Raw genomic sequence first — 23,671 nt, forward strand, 5'->3', positions numbered from 1 at the left:
TGGCCATAAATGATATTTCAAGATAAAGTCATTCCTCATTATTCACAAATTCTGTATCTGTGAATTCACGTACTTGCTAAAATTTATCTGTAACCCCCAAATCAATACTCGTGGCATTTTTGTGGTCATTTGAGCGATGAGAAATTTCAATCACCTGACCTGCACGTTCCCAGCTGAGGTTGAAAAAGGCAGGGCTCTGCCTTGTTTCAGCTCTCACACTGTAAAAAAAAGGTGTCTTTTTCACGGTGTATTTACTGCCACATTTTGGACATTTTTATGCTTTTCGTTGGTGACTTCACGGTTTAAAACGGTCTCCGAGTGCAGTGCTGAAGTGCCACCTGTGTGCTTAAGTTCAGGAGACTGTGATGCGCCTTATGAAGAAAATAGATGGGTAGTTAAGCTTCATTTAGATGCGAGTTGTCGTGTTGTTGGCCGAGTTCAACATTAATTAACTATAAATTAAATAAGGTGTCTTTAAACAAAAACCACACATTAAAAAAAGATTGTGTATTGATTGGTTGATGATAATGTTGTGACCAGGGGCTCACAGGAATGTAAGCCCATATTTCCATTAGGCACAGTGGTTCAGCGTTTACTAATTCAGTATTCAAGGTGACTATAGCACATAACTGTCCTGAGTAACGAGAATTGACTGTATCTGCAACAAATGTAATGTGATGTGAAAATGTTTGTGACAGACAGCTATGAATACAGTTGCAAGCATACAGTATTTTGTAAAAAAAATACAGTGTTGGGCTTCCCTGGTGGCGCAGTGGTTGAGAGTCCGCCTGCCGATGCAGGGGACACGGGTTCCTGCCCTGGTCTGGGAAGATCCCACATGCCGCGGAGCGTCTGGGCCCGTGAGCCATGGCCGCTGAGCCTGCGCGTCCGGAGCCTGTGCTCCGCAACGGGAGAGGCCACAGCAGTGAGGGGCCCGCGTAACGCCAAAAAAAAAAACAAAAAAACAAAAAAAAAACAGTGTTTTGTTGCCTACGCTCATAATTAAAGGAAATGGTGAATTTTACTTAGAGGGTAGTAAAGACAATTTTTCCTTCAAGTTCATAGGCACTCTTAATTCTGGGAGAGGGTGGTTCCCATAGACTGCAGTTCAGAATCCCTTCTTTAGTGGGACTAACTCAGGAGAGGGTAGAGTGGGGTAGCTGGTGAAAATTCCTGGGGGCTCCAGTCCCTGCTATGTTGTGGGTCAATAAAAGTCTCAGATTTTTTAGCTGATTTGCTCTTGCTGGGGGGTCTGAATTTTTTTTCCACCAGGTCCTGAACCCAAAAGGCTCTATGATAGAAGTTCTTGATAATTATTCATGTGGAAAATGAGGAGTCCCATTCCAATAGCAAAGGGTAAGAGAGGTCTTTAATCTGAAAATAGGAGAAACAAATGACAATATTTTATTGGGGCGTTTAGATGAAAGTCATGTCTTCTGACCAAGGGTGTCCAGAAAGGAAAGCATCCCCTGTGTTGATTGCTTTTCTTTCTTACCCTTCACACCACAAGGAGTATGATTCAACAGGGCTAATTCAAATGTGTCAAAAAGAGGCTTCTTTTTTTCCCCTAAATAGCAAGATATAAGGAAGTGTGCCCTGGAGAGCAACTCTAATATTCATTCATTCATTCAATCAGTACTACTTATTGAGCACCTCTCATGGGCCAGGCATTGTTGTAGGGCTATTGATACAGGAGTGAACCTGACTGGCCTGGTTCTCATCTCCTGGAGTTTCTGTTCAGGTTCTGGCTCTTCTCTCCAGGAGGCCAGTCCAGGAACTGGGGAAGGGGATGGAGAGGGGTGCAAGCCACCCCAAGAAAGCCCTTCAGGTACCTGCCAAAGGACAGCACTCATACACTATGATTCTGAAAAACTAGAGGCTGAAGATAGTAGCTCAAGGGGCACCAGTGCAGAAATACAGAATAGAAACTGTCCCCCATGGCTCTACCATAAATTCTGGACGCTCAGAAGCTATCAGAAGTATATACAACACCTTACAGGGACAGAATATCCCCAAGCCAGAGAGAAAGACATGGTTGAATCTCAAAGAAAGAACATGTCTGGATGGGAGTATAGAAAATGGAGGCAGAAGTGGACAGGCCTCACCCATGCGCTCCCAATCCAGGGAAGTGGGCCTGGCCTGGGACTCCAGTTCTTGTGGAGACAATGGTGATACCTAGTATTTCATGCAGCATTAGTGTTTTATAAAAAAATTGAGATGGGAGCACCATCTTCTCCCACCCTTTGATTTCTTGGTGCTTTGCCCCAGGAATGAGGTCAGGGCTCAGAACCCAGGTACCTCCATCCTCCCATCTGAACCTGTTCAGGTGGAGAATGAGGAATATGGAACTGGTTAAATTATCCCCAAGGTGGGGGGTTCAGTCTTAAGAGAATTTAAACAGGAAAAAGTGGCAGGGACAGAAATGACATCTAGGGTGGGAGACGGGAGGTGGTCGGGCTCAGGAGGATCCAACCTGGGAACCCCCTCCCTGTACCTTCCAAATCTCCCTATACACTCCCTCTAGTTTCCCCCAACTTTTAAAATAATTCTATTCCTTCAGGGCCTTCTGGAAAAAGATCAGGGCCTAAAATGAATTCTCCATCCCCCCAACAACAGCAAAAGCAATACAAGATTATTGACTTCACTAGTACTTGGAAATAAAAATTAGAATAGCAATAACTTGGAGGCGTTTTAAACAGGGGGATTGAATAGAATTTTCTAAAGGAATACGAAATTTTAGTGCACTGTTCTCTGGGTATATTTTGAGACTGAATGATTAAGATTTCAGATTAAAAAAACAATAACAAAACAACACTACAACAAGTATTGGTATTTTAGTCCTTAGAAATAAGATGGGATGTTGGAACACCAAAACCAGGAGGGGATGGATATACCAGGTGTCCACAGCCCCACACCTCCACACCTCACACCTTCAATCTATACTCCGAGTTTGTATTTCCTGCTTGAAATAAGCAGCCTCCTGGGGGCTTGTTGGTCCTCTGCTGATCTGCCTCCTGGGGACATGTGCTGGTCATGCTGAGCCAAGGATTCTGCCCAGGTGACAGAAATTAATGGGTTCACAATATTTTAAGTGTGTTGGCCCCCCAAACTGAAGCTCACACAAATCTGGCCAGTTCATCTTGTGAGTAGAGGTGGATTTACCATAAGTCTAAGAAAGATTAAATTTTAGGGTTCCTTCCAAAGCCCTGTAAAGGGCCCCAACAATGAGTTCACATGGTCCTATGCTTTGTAAAATTTGCAAAAGTAAGATATTTTAAACACTATTGCTTCCTCTCTGTCACAATTTCCCTTATATCCAGTGGCTCTGGAAAAGCCATGGGAATTTTGAGGAAGTTGAAATGGAGATCTGTTTAGGCTGGATTTAGGTTGGACTATTTATGTGGTTAGCTGTCATTTCTGTGCACAGTTAGGGTACCGCTAGCCATCCTCATGCAGGAAAGGGCTTCCAGGTATGCCCCTGTTGTCCACCAGCACCGTGACAAAGGTTCAGGGCTAGTGGTCAGATCACAGTATGAGAGAGTGTCCTATAGCTCCCGGCACAGGAAGTGTGTGGATCGTGGAGGAGAAACACGGTGTGAAATGCACAGAGCCAGAAGCTAGTCTGTGGTAAGGTCTTCCAATCATTGATACGATGAGTGGGAGATTTGGTTCACGCTGGTGCCTAGCCAAAATAGAAGTATTAATATCTCCCTATCAGGAATAAACAAATGAATTTAAAAATAATAAAATAATAAAGCATACATAATTATACACACACTGTCATTATAATTTTGTCTTTATTGAGACAAAGATTTGGGTGCTGGTGGTTTATTTGGGAAGCCATCCCCAAAAGTGGGAAAGGGGAAGTGAAGAGAGTGACACTAGGCTCTTAAATGGGAGAAAAGCATTTTGCAAAGATGCTGTTGAAGAGGGGCCTGTGAGTTTGTAACACAGCCACCCCCATAACCATTTCTTGAATGAGTTTACCCAAGTTTCTGCCTTCCTGAGCTCCCCAGGAGCAGGTGTCCCTGAGGACTTAGTGCCCCCCTTGGTCTCCAAACACCTGCTCAATCTGGGGGTTGAATGGATTCTCCTTTCCCAGGACCTGGGGCCACTGGAGCTCCACCTTCTTCCAGAGGCGATCTGCCAACAGCTGTAAAGCCACCTGCAAGAGAGAACCCAAAGGAGGAGTAAAAGGGAAATTATAACAAAGTAAAGAAGTTACCAGCAAGATTTACTCTATTCCTTGTGTGGTGGACAGACTCTATGATGGTTCCCCAGGATTCCTACCTTTGGGTCTTTGTATGATCCCCTTCCCTTGATGTGGATGGAACCTATCACTTGGTTTTATGCAATAGAACATGGTAAAGGTGAAAGAATGTCCCTTTGGTGATTATGTTACATTATCTAAGGCTCTGCTTTGCTGGCAGACTTGCTCTGGAGACTCGCTGATGGGCTGATGATGTAAGAAGCCATGTTGGAAAGTCCACATGGCAGGGAACAGAGGGTGGCCTCCAGCTGACATCTAGTAAGAAGTTGGGTCTTCAGTCCTACAACCACAAGGAGATAAATTCTGCTAACAACTCAAGTGAGTCTGAAATCAAATCTTCCCCAGTTGAGTCTCCTGGTGAGAATGTAGATTTTAGCCTCTGAGACTCTAAGTAGAGAACCCAATTAAACTATGCCAGCACTCCTGACCCACGGAAACTGTGAGACAACAAGTGTGTATTGTATTAAGCTGCTACATTTGTGGTAATTTGTTATTTAGTAATAGACAGCAAATACACTTTCTCAGAAAGGCATTTATTCATGTACCTGTGGATAGCTAACACTTACTGCAGGCTTAAGGCTTGGGTTTTGGAGGTGAACAGGATGAATCCTTCCTTGAAGGAACTCCCAGTCTAGTGAGGGACCCAGACATGCAGAATGACACCACCAAACCCACAGGGAGGGCTGTGAGGGATGCACATGGCTGGAAGGAGAAGAGGTGGCAATTCTGCTGGATGCGAAGAAAGGATAGGTCCTCTCTTAAGAGTGTGATGGCTGAGCTGAATTTTCAAGGAGGAATTCACCAGATGGATCATGAGGAAAGCAGTGTACGTGGTAGAGGACACAGCACATGCAAAAGCTTAGAGACGTGGAAGAGAAAGTCATGGAGGGGGACTACGGGTGCCTGGGAGATGAAGCTGAACCGGTCCCCTGGCAGGGCTGGGCTCCTGAAGGAGGCTGTGGGCACGGAGAGAGTGGTTGGAATGCCAGGGTGTGGAATGTACAGGCTTAATTCACAATAGGCTTGTCCCTCTCTCTCTTGGCCTGATGCCCGCTCTCTGGTTGCATTGTTGTATGTCCCTTTATTCACAATGTCAGCAGGATCCATTCTTGGTTGTTCGGTCCTCTGGCTTGTCATTAACATGCCTTTGATGAGGAGTCTTTCTCTGCAGATAATGCCCTCATTTAGCAAATGGGCCCTGGACAGGCCTTCAGGCCCCAGATGGCTACATCTCCATGGGAGGGGGGTGTGGGGGGGTTAATGCTGAATGATAAGAGAAACGTGACTGCTGAAGGCCTCAGAGGGGAACACACTGTTCAGGGCAGATGCTCATGGATGTACCTGACTTTATACAGAAGCACATGGACATTGTCTTCAAAGGGCACATGCTCTTCATCATTCCAGCAAGCAGTGCAGCCAGCTCCCTGTGTGATGCTGGGCAGCCCTCTTCAAGCTTCTTCTCTGGGCTGAAATTCTCTCATTTGCAAAATGAGTAAATGATCTAAAGACTTTTCTGGGTCTAAATTGTGTGTAAGATTTTAGCAGTTATTAGAAAAAAATAGAACTGGTTGAGTCGATACATTAAATATCCCCAGTATTTTAATATGTTCCTGAGCCTTCTGAGGTGGACCCCAAATTCCATCTATCCAACAATGTAATCTTGATCATATCCATGTGGTGTCTAACACACATACACACCCCACTTGCCACCAACACACACAACACGTACCACATACCACATACCACACACACCTCTCAGACCTAAAGAGGCTGATTGTCAAGCCAGCAGGTTTCCAGGAAGGGCCTGATCATCTCTCACACTATAAGCAGTCATGTCTTCAAAAACAGAGGACTGGTTTTGGGCTGTTTTTCTTGCTACTTCTCAACAAAGTAGGCTGCTTCCAAGTCTGTGGAAAATTACTGGTTCTTCTTTTTTGTTTTTTGCCTTTCACTTTGATATACCTAAGCAGTCTTCCTAACAATTATGTGGTACCAATACATTTGTAGTCATTTATTTTCCAATGTGAATTAATAAAGGAGGAGATGAGGGTGAGGATAAGCAGAGGAAAGTTAAAATAAAAGTTAAAATAAAACTATTTGGTTTGAAAGCAATTAGTTGGCTGTCACTCTAATGGAGACTAAAATATTCATGTGTGCATTGCCAATATTTTGGGTCTAAAATGAGAATGGTATTGTTAATACTAAACTAGATACTTGTGATAAAATGACCTACTATAATTGTTCATTCATCTGAGAAACATTTACTGAGCACCTATTGTGGGCTTCTTATAACCAACCTCCTCTTGTAACTCCCATGATGCTCTGCACAGGGCAAGGCCCAGTCATCCTCATTACTCCAAGCGAGGTGTTCCTTGAACACAAATATCTTTTGTGCTTCCTTTTTCACAATTAAAAGTATTAAAGCAATATCTATTCATTTGGGAAAAAATTAAAGGACAATTAAGCAAAAAGAAAAACAAAAAAATTTATCTTAATTATAATAGAGATAGTCACTGTTAACATTGAGCCTTTCTGAGGCACACACACATGCACACACACATACATTTGATCCCTCTGTAAATATTTTATAATCTGCTCTTTTGGAGGTATAATTTACACACAGTAAAATGAACTCTTTTTGGTAAACAGTTCCATGAGTGTTGACAAATGCATTCAGTTGAGTAATCATCCCAACAACCTCTAATCTGCTCTATATTACAAACATATTTCTGTGCCACTAAAAGTAGATCTGTATCGTTTTTATGTGCGGCATGATATTCCATCAGATACATGCAAGCTAATTTATTTCACTGATGCATTTTTTTCACACACATCTCCCTAACATTTGTCCTCAGGACAGGGGTGGAGACAGTTTCCTGTTGCCAGTGTGCCCAACATCTGCAGCCCAGGAGGGGTTCACAGGCTGCCTCATTTACTAACCCTACTAGACATGCACACGGAAAGAAAACTGGTCCAGCAGAACGCTAGGGAATGTGGAGTTCTGGTTAAGTGGAATATTCTGGTTAACAGGGTTAGGCCCTTCCTTGTCTCTTCCTTTGCAGTTCATTCAGCTGCCTGTGCTCTTGAAGGGCCCCAGCTGCAGAGTCCAAATGGTGGCCACATTGGCGGTGCTGCTTTTGTCTAGGTGCCACTCAGTTCTAGCAGGTGTGGCCCTTCCTCTGGGTAAGTCCACATCTGATGGGCACTGGTGCTGTTCTGCAGGCATCCCTGCAGCTCCAGTGCTTCTGTGGGGCATTGCCACCCACCCATGTGTCTACTGCTACTACTCAGAAGCCCTCATGGTGGCAGAACCATGTGATGGTCATTGGTCCACTGTGAAGTTTTCTCTTTGAAACTCTCATAGAAGGGGTGACAAAGTAGGGCAACTTAACACCCCATTGTCTTATATAAGTTTTTGGTGAAGCAGCTTTTTCAGTTTTTACTTGCAGCCCCTGATCTCCCTAGGATTCAGGCATGAGTCCATGGAGAGGGGAGTTGGAGGGTAGGGACCTGGTGCCATTTCTTGATTCAGCCCTTGGTGACAGCCACCATATGGCTTCTAGAATTTCTCTCCCTTCTAATGACAATTTAAAATTGCGCCACGCTTCTTTGCCTAATCATGTTTGTATTTATGATGAGTTCTAAACCAAGAGAGTACCGGGTCCTCCAAGAAAATATACCATGTCAGATCCAGCCCACATGCTCATGATCTGCTCACATATCCAGACATGATAGAAGCCCAGCAGTGGTCATAGCTGGACATCATCTGTGATTCCTCCACATTCCCACTTTGTAAGCTAACTGTATTATTTTGCTACAAAAATGGAACTCTTTAGTAAGACAATCATAAAAATAAACCCTGAACAGTAACTACATTTTTGTAATATTTTTAAAGAATAAATGCAATTCAGAGCAAGAGTATATAGATTTCACCAACAACTTATCATGACTGATACCTTTTTTTTTTTTTTTTTTTTTTTTTTTGCTATATGCGGGCCTCTCAGTGTTGTGGCCTCTCCTGTTGTGGAGCACGGGCTCTGGACGCGCAGGCTCAGCGGCCATGGCTCACGGGCCCAGCCGCTCCACGGCATGTGGGATCTTCCCAGACCAGGGCACGAACCCGTGTCCCCTGCATCGGCAGGCGGACTCCCAACCACTGCGCCACCAGGGAAGCCCATGACTGATACCTTTTAAGTTGAACTCTTGCTAAATTTAACTCTGGGGTTCTACCAGACCAAAGTAAAAAATCTACTGCGAATTTATTTTTCTTGAAGGGAGAACAATTCCAGGCTGTCTTGTATGATTGCTTTTAAACACCTGCAGAGAAGCCCTCACCACAGGGAAGGCACAGTTTTACTTCTCTGCCTTCTTAATCTGTCCAGAAACACAGTCTATTGGACCTGGTTACTTTTGGTCCCAATTAATTTTAAATTTGTAAACTTACAACATGACAGTGGTATAAGACGTATTTAAAAACATTTAAGGAAAAATGTTACGTTTCCAGCTCGAGCCTGTCTGTGCTGGTTCAGGGTGCCACCACCAAAACCACTGCTGCCAGTTGGTGTATAAAGCAAACTAAACAAACATGGTCCCTGATGCATGGGAGGGCCAGCCTAAGTGTCTGTTATTTGAGGGTTCCCTGGCCCAGGAGGCCCTCCCTCCTCTCTCTCCCCACTGCCAGCTTAACTGCCTTTTTTGAGGGGCTCCACCAGTCTGTCAAGGACCTAGGGTCCCAGGGGCTTACATGTTGAGACAAATAAAGACCTAGAGACTGTTAACTTATTTAAAGCCAATCCACTGGTTATATATCTGATGTCTGCCACCAGCAGTGTATAAGGATCAGGGCTCAAGAAAGAAGAGGGGATTGATGTCATGGAAAATTCACTGCCTGTAGGAAGTTTTAAGAGGATTGGTTTCAGTTGCTACTTCCATGAGGAGGGGAGAGGAGAGGAGGCTGTTTTGCAGAGTTTTATTGGGCAAAGCTTCTACGGCAGGAGGTGTCAGGAATGTTTAGCTAGGTGGTCTCAGCATAGCCAAGGAAAGCAGACTTGTATGTTCGTGGCTCTTTCAACGTTTTCTGTTTACTATTGTCTGATTTTAGGCCTAGAGATCTTTTACGTGCCTTTTCAGATACTTAACTTTGCAAAGATTTTAAAAAGTGGGTGTTTGAACAGGTAGAATTGCTACAGCTTCAACAGGCCACAAATCTGGGTCTCGGGTCTTTGCAATGACATTTCTTTTCTAAGAAAAACTTTCTTTGCATTTTGTCAGCAGTTTGACTGCTATTCCCAACTCTCGGATACACCTGCTCTCTCTGGAGGCATCTAGTGATGTCCTAGGACTTCTTTCCAGTGGGTCCTGCTGAGATGGGCAATGGTTCCCACTTTGTGGTAGTCACAGCTGCGTAATCCCTCTCCTTTGAGTGTGGTAGGACTTGTAACTTGCTTTTAACTTCTAAAATATGGCAAAGGTGATGGAATGTTACTCTGTGATTAGGTTACGTACAGTAGTGACTGACATAACTGGCAGACTCTCTCTGTTGCCATTTTGCACTCATTGATGAAGCAGGTGGCTCAGGTGGCCTCTGAGCAACAACCGATTAGGAACTGAGACCCTCAGTTCAACAGGTCTCGAGGAACTACATTCTGCCAACAAATTTGAGCTTCCAAGTCAAGCCTTCTGATGAGACCCAGCCCTGGCAGGCATCTTGATGGAAACTTGGGAGAGTCAGTGGAGCAGGATACCCAGCCTATCTGTGCCTGGATTCCTGGCCACAGAAACTGTGAGACAAGAAATGTGTCTCCGGGGCTTCCCTGGTGGCGCAGTGATTGGGAGTCTGCCTGCCGATGCAGGGGACATGAGTTCGTGCCCCGGACCGGGAAGATTCCACATGCCGCGGAGCGGCTGGGCCCGTGAGCCATGGCTGCTGAGCCTGCACGTCTGGAGCCTGTGCTCCACAGCGGGAGAGGCCACAACAGTGAGAGACCTGTGTACCACAAATAAAACAAAAAAACAAGAAATGTGTCTCTTACACTGTTGGTGGGAATGTAAATTGGTACAGCCATTATGGAGAACAGTATGGAGGTTCCATAACAAACTAAAGATAGAGCTACCATATGACCCTGCAATGCCACTCCTGGGCATATATCTGGAGAGAAACATGGTCTAAAAGGATACGTGCACCCCAATGTTCACTGCAGTACAGTTTACAATAGCCAAAATATGGAAGCAGCCTAAAAGTCCATCGACAGGGGAATGGATAAAGAAGATGTGGCACATATACAATGGAATACTACTCAGTCATTAAAAAGAATGAAATAATGCCATTTGCAGCAACATGGGTGGACCTAGAGATTGTCATACTGAGCGAAGTCAGTCAGACAGAGAAGAGAAATATCGTATGATATTGCTTATATGTGGAATCTAAAAAGAAATGATACAAATGAACATGTTTACAAAACAGAAACAGACTCACAGACTTAGAGAACGAAGCTATGGTTACTGGGGCGGGGGGTGGGAAGGGTGGAGGGAAGGGATAGTTACGGAGTTAGGGATTGACATGTACACACTGCTATATTTAAAAAGGATAACCAACAAGGACCTACTGTATAGCACAGGGAACTCTGCTCAATGTTATGCGGCAGCCTGGATGGGAGGGGAGTCTGGGGGAGAAAGGATACATGTGTATGTATGGCTGGGTCCCTTTGCTGTGCATCTGAAACTATCACAACATTGTTAATCGGCTATACTCCAATATAAAATAAAAAGTTAAAAAGGAATGTGTGTGGTTTTTAAGTCATTTGGTATGCAACAATAGATAACTAAAATACCTTCTCAGTCTTAATTCTCTTTTTTTTTTTTTTTTTTTGCGGTACGCGGGCCTCTCACTGTTGTGGTCTCTCCCGTTGCGGAGCACAGGCTCCGGACGTGCAGGCTCAGCGGCCATGGCTCACGGGCCCAGCAGCTCCGCGGCATGTGGGATCTTCCCGGACCGGGGCACGAACCCATGTCCCCTGCATCGGCAGGCGGACTCGCTACCACTGCGCCACCAGGGAAGCCCTCTTAATTCTCTTTGATCTTTATTTTTCTTCATAATTTGATCCCTTGGGTCAATTTCATCCCTGCCAGTGTCTCCTGCTCTCAGCTAGAAGCTGGTGATTCCCAAACCTGTGTCTCCTGAGATCAGAACCCATAAATACAATCTAATGGCTGGATACTGTGCAGGAACCCCAAATTCAGAATGTTCAAATCTGCTCCTTCTTCTGAGTTCCTTCACTTTATATTTTCACCTCCCTTCATCCAGTTGTTGAATCCTGTGAGTCGTCTCACTCCCACCCACCAAATCCAATCAATCAGCAAGTCTAGCCTTATATATATTTCTTAAAATTCTGGTTCTACACTTTGGAAATGAGATGAAAATGTAAAGCGGTTGTCAGTCTATTGAAATACAATAATTTTTATATGCTTATTTATTTTCCATTAAAATATAAGTAAAGAATTTAGGTGGTGAATATAATCTGGCTCAAAAATTAATATCTATCAATCATAAATTTGAACTGTTCAACATAGCCCATATTTATACTTAAACTTGTCTGCCTAAGAAAACTGGAGCAGTTGAATCAATAGTGGTTACACACTCCCCCCTGCTTCTCTAGCAGGGTTTTAGGAAGAAATAGGCCAATAAAATAAAGCCTGCTCACCCACTGGTGGTGAGGGGCCAGTATCAACTGTTTTTGCTCAGATGTACAGGATTGGTGAGGGGACACTTGAAAAAGGTCCGAGTCTACTCTTTTGGTTGGTATTATGTCTGTGCCATAAGGATGAGGTCCTGAGACTCAGCCTTGCCCATCTGACTCTTTCAAGATGGAAAAAATGTGGACTCCCATAGCTGCCCCATGGTCTAGAAGGATCCCTTCACACTGCTTCTGCTGTAGGGCACACCATCGGGAGGCGAGTATGCAGGGGCATCCAGCGGCCCCTCTTCAAGGCTTCAAGTCACAACCCTGTCCTGATGGTGCTCACATCTGTATCTCCAGCTCAGATCCCTTCCTGAGCTCTAAGCTCGTATATTATCTGCTGCAGGGACATCCCCATATGGACGTCCTAGAGGCTCTTTAAATCCAACATGTACCAAACTCATCCTCAAACCACCCTATCCCCCTAAAGGTGTTCTTGACCTCAGCAGGCAAAGAAATCATCTATCCCGTTTCCCATGTCACTAAAGAAGTATAATGCTTAGCATCTCTTTCTCTTTCACCTTGACATCCAATAAATGACCATGTTCTGTTGATTCAACTATCCGAATCTCTCCAATACAGGCCCTTCTCTTTCTCCTCACTAGCTCTGTTCAGGCCATCACCCTCTTGTGCACAGGAGTGTCCACACCCCTGCTAGACCAAACCATTCTTCATGCTGCTACCACAGGTATCTTTGTAGAGAACAAGTCTAGGTATTTTTCCCTCTTGCTGAAAAACCTTCAACGGCTCTCTGTTCTCCACAGTTGAAAAGGTCAAACCCTATTCAGACCTTATGTGACCTGTCCCTGAATCTCTCTCTTGCTCCTTCTCTCTCCACTCCACTCTCGTGTTCTATGTCCCAGCCACACAGAAGCACTTTTATTACCTCCAATGTGCCATGCTTCCTTTTGTATTCAGGTCCTTGGCCCTGCACTTTCCTCAACTCAACACTTTCTGCAGCCCCTTCCCTCTTCCTTTCACTTGACTAGTTCATGGTCTTCGTTCTGAGTTCCCTCCTCTGAAAATCTTTTCTTGCACCTCTGTCTCCCATTCCGTCCCCCATAATGCTCCCATAGCATCTGTGCTTGCACAGTTTGGAGGCATTGACTACTTTTTACATTTAATTATCTATTTATTTGTCATTCTCCCACTCTACCCTATAATCTCCTTAACCAGCAGGGGTGGTTTCCTGTTCACCCTTCTCACTGTGTTTGATACCGCGTAGGCACTCAATAGACATTCTAGGATGGCAATTTGCTATCTAGACTGCTCAGCTCAACATACATGATAACTAGGCAGGCTTTAGGCATATCTATCCATTGTCACCCACTTTAGATGTGGCTCCACCACTGTTGCCCACTCTATCACCCACTCTCAGCATGTGAACAAATCTCTCAAGAATAACATAAGATTATGGCACACCGATTTTCAGCTTTTGACTCTGTTCTCAACAATTAGTTAACGGCGAAGCTGTTTGAGTGCAAGAAAGAGCCCCAATTTGACAGACCTTGAACCCTAATACTATTTTAAGAGTCAGGGACAGAATAGTCTTTTGATAGATCAGACAAATATGTCCCAAGGGATACAACAAAGCTGTCTTTGACTCTCTTCTTTTTAGTTTGTTCCTCATTGCTCCCTCTCTGACCGTCTCCTCTCGTCCCCATTCTCTACAGAATCAGAAGGGTAAAATTATGTAATGTACAAAGAATGACAAGAACTACTACCTAATTATTGCCAGAAAGCAGGTCTCCACATTAACTATTCTAAAACCAAAGACATCATTTTTTTTTGGTGGGGGGGCAAACTCTAATATTTAACCAGCTTCTAGCCAATAATTCTCTTGGATCAACCCATCCAAGTGATACACAGGAAACAGATATTCTGAGGTGCATTACTTAGATTGTTTGGGTTGTTGTTACTTAACACAGTAAGATGCGCATTTAATACTCACTTTAAAATTTACCCAGCATCTGTGAGACTCTACTGTCCATCCATCTGATCTTGGAGTGGCACTCTTCCTTTTCTTTTTAATTAATTAATTAATTAATTTTTATTTTTGGCTGCATTGGGTCTTCGTTGCTGCATGCGGGCTTTCTCTAGTTGTGGCTAGTGGGGGCTACTCTTCATTGTGGTGGCTTCTCTTGTTGCGGAGCATGGGCTCTAGGCTCTTGGGCTTCAGTAGCTCTGGCATGTGGGCTCAGTAGTTGTGGCTCGTGGGCTCTAGAGTGCAGGCTCAGTAGTTGTGGCTCACGGGCTTAGTTGCTCCGCGACATGTGGGATCTTCCTGGACCAGGGCTCGAACCCGTGTCCCCTGCATTGGCAGGCAGATTCTTAACCTCTGCACCACCAGGGAAGTCCCTCTTCCTTTTCTTTTGAGACAGTTCTTAGCCCTGCCCATGGGTACTCATGGCACCTAGAGCTCAGGGGGAGGGAGGACTATGGTTCCCTTCATGTTTCTTAGGGGATGATCAGCCCTCCCTGTGGCCTGGCTGACCATGGAGATCAAGGCTACAAGGAGTGCTTCTCGCATTTGGACCCTTGTCAATGCTACAAAGGCCACATCAGAAAGACAATAACCACAGAGGATTGCTTGTGGGGAAATGGCCCATCCCTCTTGCAGGGGACTGGCTTTCAAAATGTTAGAAGCAGCAGAGCTACTCCCCCACTTCTATTTTTTATACAAAGAAATACCATGAGCAAGTCCAGTACGTAGAACAGATAAAAGTGGAACTTCCCTGGCTGCAGCCAGGACAATGGACAGGGGAGGGGGAGGGGACAGAATCCCACCGTCTAGCTCCCTTGCTCTGTGAAGAGGCCAGAGTAGAACTACTTTCCAGATTGTTCCTCAGAATCCTAAATGAGAAACGGCTCTTACTGCAGGATATTGCTAAGGACACTGTTCTCCTCTCGTATGGTTCTTTTTTTCTAGAAGGATCCATAGAAGGAATTTCTCAGAGGGCTCACTTCCAGGAGTCCTTCTGATTTTTTTTTGAGTACTTAATTTATTTTTTATCTTCTTAAGGCTATGACTTATGCCCTTCTTTGCATCAGCCACGTAGGAAGCGTGGAGCTGATTTCGTGGGCCCTTGCAGGCAGTTTCTTAGGACTTCCTGGGACACATTGTGAATTGTAGACATTAAGTCAGGAATTCAGGTATCATTTCTACCCTATTTTCTTTTTACTCTGATTTTCACTTTATTATTTTATTTATATTTTATCAATTTTATTTATTTATCTTCTATCTTACACATGTGTGCACATCACCTCAAATTCTTTCTGGAATAAAATAGGATAAAAACGAATGCATGGGTGCATAATTATATTACAAAGATAACGTAACAGACTGCCCTCAGTAGCCATCGTGTGACTGCACTTACCTCGCTAGGGTGGAATCCATCCACGGGTTCAATGAGCTGCCAGGGCTGCCCTCCGCTCCTCTGCCACTCCTCCGTGACTGCGGGGCGTGCACACACACACACACACACACACACACACACACAGAGGGTTAGAGACATGCTTTCCTGAGCAACAGTCAACACCCAAGAGCAAGGGCTGTGAAGGAGGCTCCTCCTGGGCCCATGCTTACCCAGACATGTCTGCCTCTGCTGGGGGCTTTCTGAACAGAAATATCTTTCCATTGTGTCATTATTTTTTCTCTAACTCAGGAAGACAAATGTGTGAGAGTGTTGGATGAATGTGGTTTGTAGAGTAAGGAGGGTGGTGGGGAAAGGTGAGCTCGAAAATATTCAGCATCGATTTAAGTCCATCTCGTTTCTCAGTGGCCAGGAGGACAGAATTTCAGGAGCAGGAGGAAAATATTAAGCATTTTGTTAACATCTCCTTTCATTGGCTGCCATTTCCACACACTGCCTGCACATGTCAAGCAATCATCATTAAAACTCACACAGTTCGTCAGAAATATAATTACCTAAAATGATCTGGACATCACATTTAGAGTGAGTATGGCTACAGAGAAAACGTTATGAGCCCCAAAATGATGAACAGCAATAAAACTGTCCTTCAACAGGGGTGAGACCAGGAATGTCAGTTGCTCCAAGGCAAAGGCATAATGAACTCTACATTATAATATCATACAGTCAATAAGAACTCCTCAAGGAAACTTCAAATCCCTAGAGAGCCTCCAGAGAGAAAAATGTGAAACCTACCATTCCCAGTGTAGCCCATGTCCTCATGTCCCTGGTGTCCAGAGAGGGGAACCGGCACAGCTGAGATTCCTCTAGTTCTTTCCTCTTCACTTCACAAAAACTCAAGGGCAGGGATCTGTTCCCTCTTGCTCTCTTTATCTCTCTTTTGCCCCAAGGGAAGGAATGGAAATGCTATTAGGGGCTTTAACTGGATGAGAGAAGCTGGACTTTCCCAGGGCTGAATCAATACTATGCTGCTTTTGTAATTAGTCCTAATATCACGCCAGGCCGTCCACACTTGCTACCCAATCCTTGTCCCCAGAGGGGCTGCAAATACTGCTGTCCTTCTCAGAGCACAGGAAACAATTCCTGCTGGTGGTTTGGAGTCCTATACTGGATCACCAGTTCCTGTTGGCTTTTTCCCTGCCAGAATGGCCACCACTGAGCCACTCTCTTATACTTTATGGAGGTTGCTAGAGGAAGCAGCTAATGGAAAGTGGCCTTTGCATTTCTTGTGAAACTCAAATCAAGGCTATTGTCCACTGTGTCCTCCACATGTGGTCACAAGGGAGAGATTGCTTCATGCTGGTAAACGGTGTATCTCTCTGAAGGAATGTTATGTATCTGCTCTTCTGACAGGAAGCTCAGAATTACAATGATACTGAAACCACACTAACCCTTATGAAGGCTTATTTGTTCTGCTGAACCAGCTTGCAGACCTCACAGTTTCCTGCCATTGGTCCTAGGTACCCCGTAAAAGACAGAGCCTTGGGGAAGCTTGCCTGGCTCTAGCTTCAGTTTACCTGGCTGTTCTGTTTTTTAGGCATGACCTCAGAACCAGATTTTCTGCTTCAGGTTCAATTCTGGGTGCTTCACCTTCCCCTCTGGATCTGACACTTTGAAGCACCTGTGGGTCCCTCCTGTCTTTCTGGGTGTGCCATACTGCTCCAGCCCAGCTCTGCTCATCCTGGCTCACCTGTCATGCATTCCCCATGCTTGGTTCAGACTGTTCTTTCTCCCCCTTGGTCGGGAGAGAATGGGTCACTTTCCTACTTGTTTTTTGGGTTCTGCTGTTCTACTTTCTAACTTTATGCTGATTCTCCCTCTGAGCCATTTCCAATCTGAACATCCAATCAATTACCCTTAATGGAGCACCAGGCATTGGAAGGGTTTCTTCAAATACAAAGTCAATGTCACCCCCACTGAGCCCCCTCAGTGCTTTTTGTTCTTTTATACTATTTGTCTCATCTCTACTTTGCAGCCCCACAGGTTTTCTAATACAGAAATCAACACTGATGCAGAAAGGTCCAGCCCAGGCAAGATGTCAGCCTCCTAGGCTCCTCTGTGACTTCAGAGGTGACCTCGCTTCCATTCTATTTGCACTCCTTTCCTTCACGCAAATCCTCAGTGAACTTTTCAATCCTTTCTCCTGCTTCTCCCTTATTTTCAGTTTGGTTTCACCTTATGCTATACAAATGTTAAAAAGAGAAAGAAAAGAAAGAATGAAAGAAAATCTCAATCAGATGTTAACTCCCAGGCCTGTTAGACAATGGGAACCAAGCCCAGTCAAGACCTGAGAAAGGGTTGTATTAAAGAGATAGACAGCAAGCCATGGGCCTGACCTGGACCACTCACACAGCCTCTGACCCAGCAGGGGTAGGAAGTTCCTCATAACACTTTTTGACTCTTCACATTGGCAGAGAAAGTTGCGTGACAAATTGAACCTAAACTTGTGCCTTCACTGGCCAAGAGAATGTTCAGAAAGGAATTACAGTGATCTGGAGATCTGGAAAGTCGACAGTGGAAAGCAAATTTGAGCTTATGAATGAAACACAGTTTAAGCCAAGATCGTGTTCCTGGAGAGGAATGCTTGTTAAGAGCTCCACATTAAAAAGACCAGACTTTCTTATACCCGTGTTTCCTCTAGTGTGATTCAATGCTAGTCTTACGAGGCTTAAAGTTAGTCTAGGCTGTTTCCATTTTGATTTGAATTTTATGTGCATTACTAACTACCAAACTAAAAACTATCACCCTTAGAGAAAGGGAGAGGTGGTGATAGATATTATACTTCATGGAACAGATGGACATCAGAATTAATGACTATTTTTCAAAGTGAGAAGGAATGGTGATTCTTCTACTCCTCTTGGAGGCTTGATCCCATAACGTAGGATATTCTCTCATATGATTATTGTGTCTCTGAGGCTTACCAGTCACTGAATATCTGTAGACATAAGAATTATAACACTTACAGGAAGAGTCAGTAACTCACAGGCAAGAGTTTAAGGTCTTACCTGTATTATGACCAGTGCTAGACAGAGTGACCCTTTTTAGTTTGTTCATCTCAGGGTGAAATTTTGCTTTCTTAGAATAAATGCAATACCAGACAGTGGTCTCTACTTCTTCCCTGATTTAGACTGGGTGGTCCAAGCAGGGTATTATGGTAGGTTGGTCAGTTCCCTTCCTGCCTGGGGCCATAATTAAAAATAGGCAGAGGGGCTTCCCTGGTGGCGCACTGGTTGAGAGTCCGCCTGCCGATGCAGGGGATACGGGTTCGTGCCCCGGTCCGGGAAAATCCCACATGCCACGGAGCGGCCGGTCCCGTGAGCCATGGCCGCTGAGCCTGCACGTCCGGAGCCTGTGCTCCGCAACGGGAGAGGCCACAACAGTGAGAGGCCCGCGTACCGCAAAAAAAAAAAAAAAAAAAAAAAATAGGCAGATAAATTCCCGTTTGTTCTTTGGAACACTTGAATTAAAATAAAGCTCTTGAAAGATCATGAGCGATCTCTTTGTATTTGGTACGTAATGTATTTCCTTTATTTGTAAAGTCAAAGAAGCTCTGCTAATGACCAGTTTTTCAGAGATGCAATAGAAATCACAGGAGTTTCATAGAACATTTGGTAGCTCCTTGATGATTAGCAGATATTTAAAAAGAGAAATCTGAATTCTGGTCAGCACTATGAAGTCACTGGTCATTTTGACAAACATACACTTGAGGGGAGGGGAACTAAGAACCAAAACTCTGAGTTGTCTTAGAGGCTGAGGGGAGCTGGTGGTATATTTAAAGTGTCGGTGAAAAAATGGCCTAGTCAGCCAAATGGCATGCTCCTTCCTCCGTTTGGGAGGTGTGGTGGAGATGAAGAAAAAGGACATCACCTGCTCAAGCTGGCATTTCCTGAAGGGAAAAAAAATTGCTGCCTCTGTTTAGCTCATAACCAGTTGGAGGATGAGTCAGCAAGAGACAAAAAAGAGTCTTTGAGGTGAGCAGTCATCTTTTGGTGCTGGACTGAGGCTGTCAGAGCGGAGAACAGATAGGTCTCGTGTCTACTCTCAAGGGACGGGGAACTTCAACTGTCATTTGCTCTGTCACAGGGTGTAAGATTGTAAATCTCATATGAAAAGTGATATTTGTGAGGCAATAGCTCAAATACAGTATAGAAATGAGAGCAGAGATTTTCGTGTGACTAGTGAGACTGCAGATTTAATCAGTGACTCTATAGGGTTTTTATTTCTGATAAAAGGAAACTGTGATAAGGAGATGCATTTCTACCATAGCTTCCTGTGAGGAACTCAAAGTGATGCACAGGCTCAGGTGGTGATGGGGAGAGTTAGACATTGAAAAAGAATAAACATTTATTATCCATCTATCATAAGCCCTGGAAGAATGTGGTAGGTGCTTTGCATACAGTGATGGTAGTGGCGATGGGAGGGTGTCAGCTAATAGGTATCGGAGTCCTTACTACATGACAAGCACTGTCTCTATCCTTACATAGAGCCCACGGTTTAGTTACTGTTACCTTACACAAAAGGAAGCTAAACCTGAACGGTTATTTCATTTGCTCGAGGTTACACAGCTATTCTATGTCTGAGTTGAGATAGGAATCCAGGTCTATCTGGTTGTAAATTCTGGGCTCTTTGTATGATAACATATTCGCCTACATGAGGTAGGCCAGATTTCCAGGATGAAGAGCTGCCCAGCTGGGGCAGCTTATCCACGGAGATGGATCTGGGAGTGGATGCGCCCTCTGCCAACTCTGGCAAATGCTGAAATCTCAAGGTAGGCATGCCCTTTGCAGTAGTCTAACATTGGGTGTAAGTTAAGACCTTACCACAGTTCTTGAAAACTAGATTAAAAACGCCAGCTCTCTCAGAAGCACACATGATAGCACGTAGCCATTAAATGCACGATGCTGTATCGGATGTTTCTGGAAGCAGATCCCAGAGTACCATTTCCTCTGCCTCCACTCTCCCTCCCACTGTATCTTCTCTAGTGGAGACTAACTTCATGTGGAGAAGGTGAAGAAGGCCCTGGACCAAAACTGGACCTTCATTTTTAAGAAATGTCAGGAAATTACAAAGTCTCAGCAAATTCCTTGAACTGCTGATGAGAAGTGTCAAACAAGGAGAGACACCTAGGAGGTTTCTCAGTAAGGTGACCAACTGCCATGTTGATGTAGAGTGTGCAGGTTAACTGAACTTTTTGCTATTTTATTGCATTTATTGATGCTCTGAGGATAAGAACGTGCTGAGGAACCTCTGTTTCCAAGCATGTGGAATGCTGGCCAGTATGGGGGTCCAGGAGAAAGCTCTTTTCCCTGTATCTTTCACGAAGAGAGGACTGTTCTGTTTTGTTAACAACCATATTCCCAGCACCTACACAGCACACAGGAGGGCTTAGTAAAAATCTGATGACTAAATGACTAAGTTCTTAACCTTGGAGCATTACAGGAGCCCTATTTATTAAATTTTAATGTGCGTTTTAATTTTAATAGATCATCTGTGGGTTATGTACAGGTGCAGACTCTGATTAGGTATGTCCTAATTAGGAGTGGGGCCTGAGGCTCTGCATTTCTAACCAGTCCCCAGGTGTATAGATGTTGCTCATTTTGAACTACGTATTAAGTGGCAAAGGTGTGAGGGAATGGTGCTCTTTCCTGGGTGCTGGCTATGTACCAGGCATGGCATTTGGGAGGATTACACATTATTTTACATAATCATCACAAAGACTTGTTATGTAGATATAGTGTCTCCATTTCCAGGTCTGGAAAGGAGGGTTTAGAAATGTTCAGGGAATCGCCAACAGTCCCAAAGATAATACATGACAGAGCTAGAGATTACGGTGGAAAATGAAAAAGTCTCAAGTGAATGCTGGGCAATATTGTATTTTTAAAAACTTTATCTATATTCAGGGTGGGTGATGATCAAAGATCACTTGGTGGTGCATCTGTTTACACCAGGAATTCATTAATGAGGCTTTAACTCTGCATTTTAATGACAGGTCATTTATCAAAATGTCTCTCCCCATGAGAGAAATACATATCACCTAGGCAGGAAGTCTAGTTAACGGAGATCAGTCTTGTTGAAAAGATGTTCAGAATTGAAGTACTAGAGTCTACAATGCAAAACGTGTCAGCTAATGTAATATTTGATAATTCATGATGGCCATCTGTCTCATCCCAGATGCTTGGGCTGGGGGAGCTGGTGGTGGGGAGATAGAGATGATAAACTCTGTATGAGAAATCGTCCACTCTTTGCATACACTGCAAAGCTTTTCATTAGCATCATCTCAGCTGGCAGTCAATCAACAGAGACTTTTCTCTCGCATAACAGTTGCTTAGCAATGAAAATGGGACTGGAAGGATTAAAGTCAATAGATAGTAATTTTTCAGAGTCAAGATGTAAAGGAAAAATCCAGTAATCATGGCTGTTTTCTTGTGGCCACTCATCAGTGACCCCAATGTTTGGATAGAATGCTAGAAAAGCAGCAGTAATGTTCTCTCCAGAAAGCTGGGATATGGTTTGTCCACTTTGCCATAGGTATCTGAAGTCCTCCCTTTGAGACTCATTAGTTTCATCATGTGTGAGGTCTGGGAATCTGCCTTGTTTTGAGTCCTTAGGTAATCCAGTGGCCCCCAAGGAGAGGCAGTGCCTTACCCCTCATTCCGGTCACACTCATCTTTAGCCCAGCCGTAAGCGGGCCATTGCTAAACTGTCAAGAATAAGTTAGATGATTCCACTGATCTGTTGGATCCCAGCCCAAAGCTGTTTCCAGCTGGTCACTGGCTCTATTGCTTCAGGGATTCTAAAATAATGGTGAATTAAGGAGGTGATGCTAAGTTTCCACCTTTCCAGAAAGAGTCTCACACTTTATCTTTTTTCAATACTCAGAGCTATTAATGCGTCAGAATGGGCAGAAGCGACCCTGCCCAATATACTGCCTGTTGGCTTGTAAACAAACGCCTTGCCCAGGTAGACTCTAAATGGTAGCTGCTGCTTCTGTCTTGTGTCAATACCTAAACCAAGCAAAACTTACTTTCTTGGAAGTCAAAATCCATGTAGAAAAGATTGAAGTTCGTAAATTTCTGGCTGGTTGCAATTTTTTTCAGCGTATTGGAGAGTTGTTCTGCTCTCTGAATATAAAGGAAACAGGGAGAATTTCATGAAACCTAGACTTGGGCTTTAGGGAGACAATTCAGGCAGAACAAAGAAATCAATAGTCCCCACCCCACCCCGACTACAAATCACCAGCAGAGAGCAGCTCTGCATATTAAATTCCATTCATGCACAAATGGCCAACGAGCATACAAAACTGTTCAAATTCATTAGGAACAAAATCAGTGCAAATTAAAGTATTAAGATACCACTTTCTCCCCATGGGTTTGGCAAAGAAAAGATGAACAATCATGATAATAAGGAGTATTGCCATGGGATATGTGATTGAGAATGTCAATTTGTTTAACCTTTCTAGGGAGCAATTTGGTGATAGGGATCAAATCGTTAAACATGAGGTACTCTTGACCCAATAATTTCCTAGGTATTTGTCTTAAGGAAATAGACATGGTACACAAAGACATACATCTTCATATATACAAAGGTTCATCACAACGTTATTTATCATAGTGGAAAATTAGAAACAATCCATATGTCCAACACCAAGGGATGAAATAAATCATGGTACATTCATATGCTCTGTTTTCTAAAATGATTACAAAATTATGATGTGGAGGAATGATTATGAACATCAGAAGGTACAAAACAATATGTAGGCAAAAACCCCAAAATAACTATCTATGAAAATAATATTGGAAAGACGTACATACATATTAATTTTGGGTGGTGGGATTTTGAGTGATTTTTGTTTTTTGTTTTTGTATTTTTTACATTTTCTAAGGCTTTTTAAAAATTGAAATATATTTCCCTTGTAAAAAATGTTTACTAAACTCCTTACAAAGAAATTATTTACCATCTGTGAAAGAAATGTGGGAAACTTTCTCAGAGAAGAAAGGAAGGCTCTGGGGCACCTGGTTGTCCCCTACCTTGGAAGAATTCCAGCCCTGCGTACACTTAACCTTCACTTCTCTGACTCTACAAATATGCCTAGGACCAGCTTTCAAAGGCGTGTGTGTTTGTGCATGTACACGCATGTGAGTGTACAAGAGAGACAGGCACACAGAGACAGTGATCGAGAAACCCAGCAAGAACTACAGACTCAGCGAGGCAGGAGGGAGACAGGTCACCCCGCA

General features: G+C 43.9%; 1 protein-coding gene across 1 annotated transcript in view; it reads right to left on the minus strand.

Annotated features, from left to right (window-relative positions):
- Positions 1-4,036: 4,036 nt before the first annotated feature.
- AOAH (acyloxyacyl hydrolase) overlaps positions 4,037-23,671 on the minus strand; it is a gene marked incomplete at both ends in the record, with an annotated part of 177,061 nt that continues 157,426 nt past the window's right edge. The window contains 3 exons of the mRNA XM_079711786.1: positions 4,037-4,165; positions 15,384-15,460; positions 22,462-22,558. Of these exons, the coding sequence (XP_079567912.1) occupies positions 4,037-4,165; positions 15,384-15,460; positions 22,462-22,558 (303 nt within the window). The remainder of the gene's footprint in view (positions 4,166-15,383; positions 15,461-22,461; positions 22,559-23,671) is intronic.

This window comes from Hyperoodon ampullatus (assembly GCF_949752795.1).
Source record: "Hyperoodon ampullatus genome assembly, chromosome: 9".
Lineage (NCBI taxonomy): Eukaryota > Metazoa > Chordata > Mammalia > Artiodactyla > Ziphiidae > Hyperoodon > Hyperoodon ampullatus.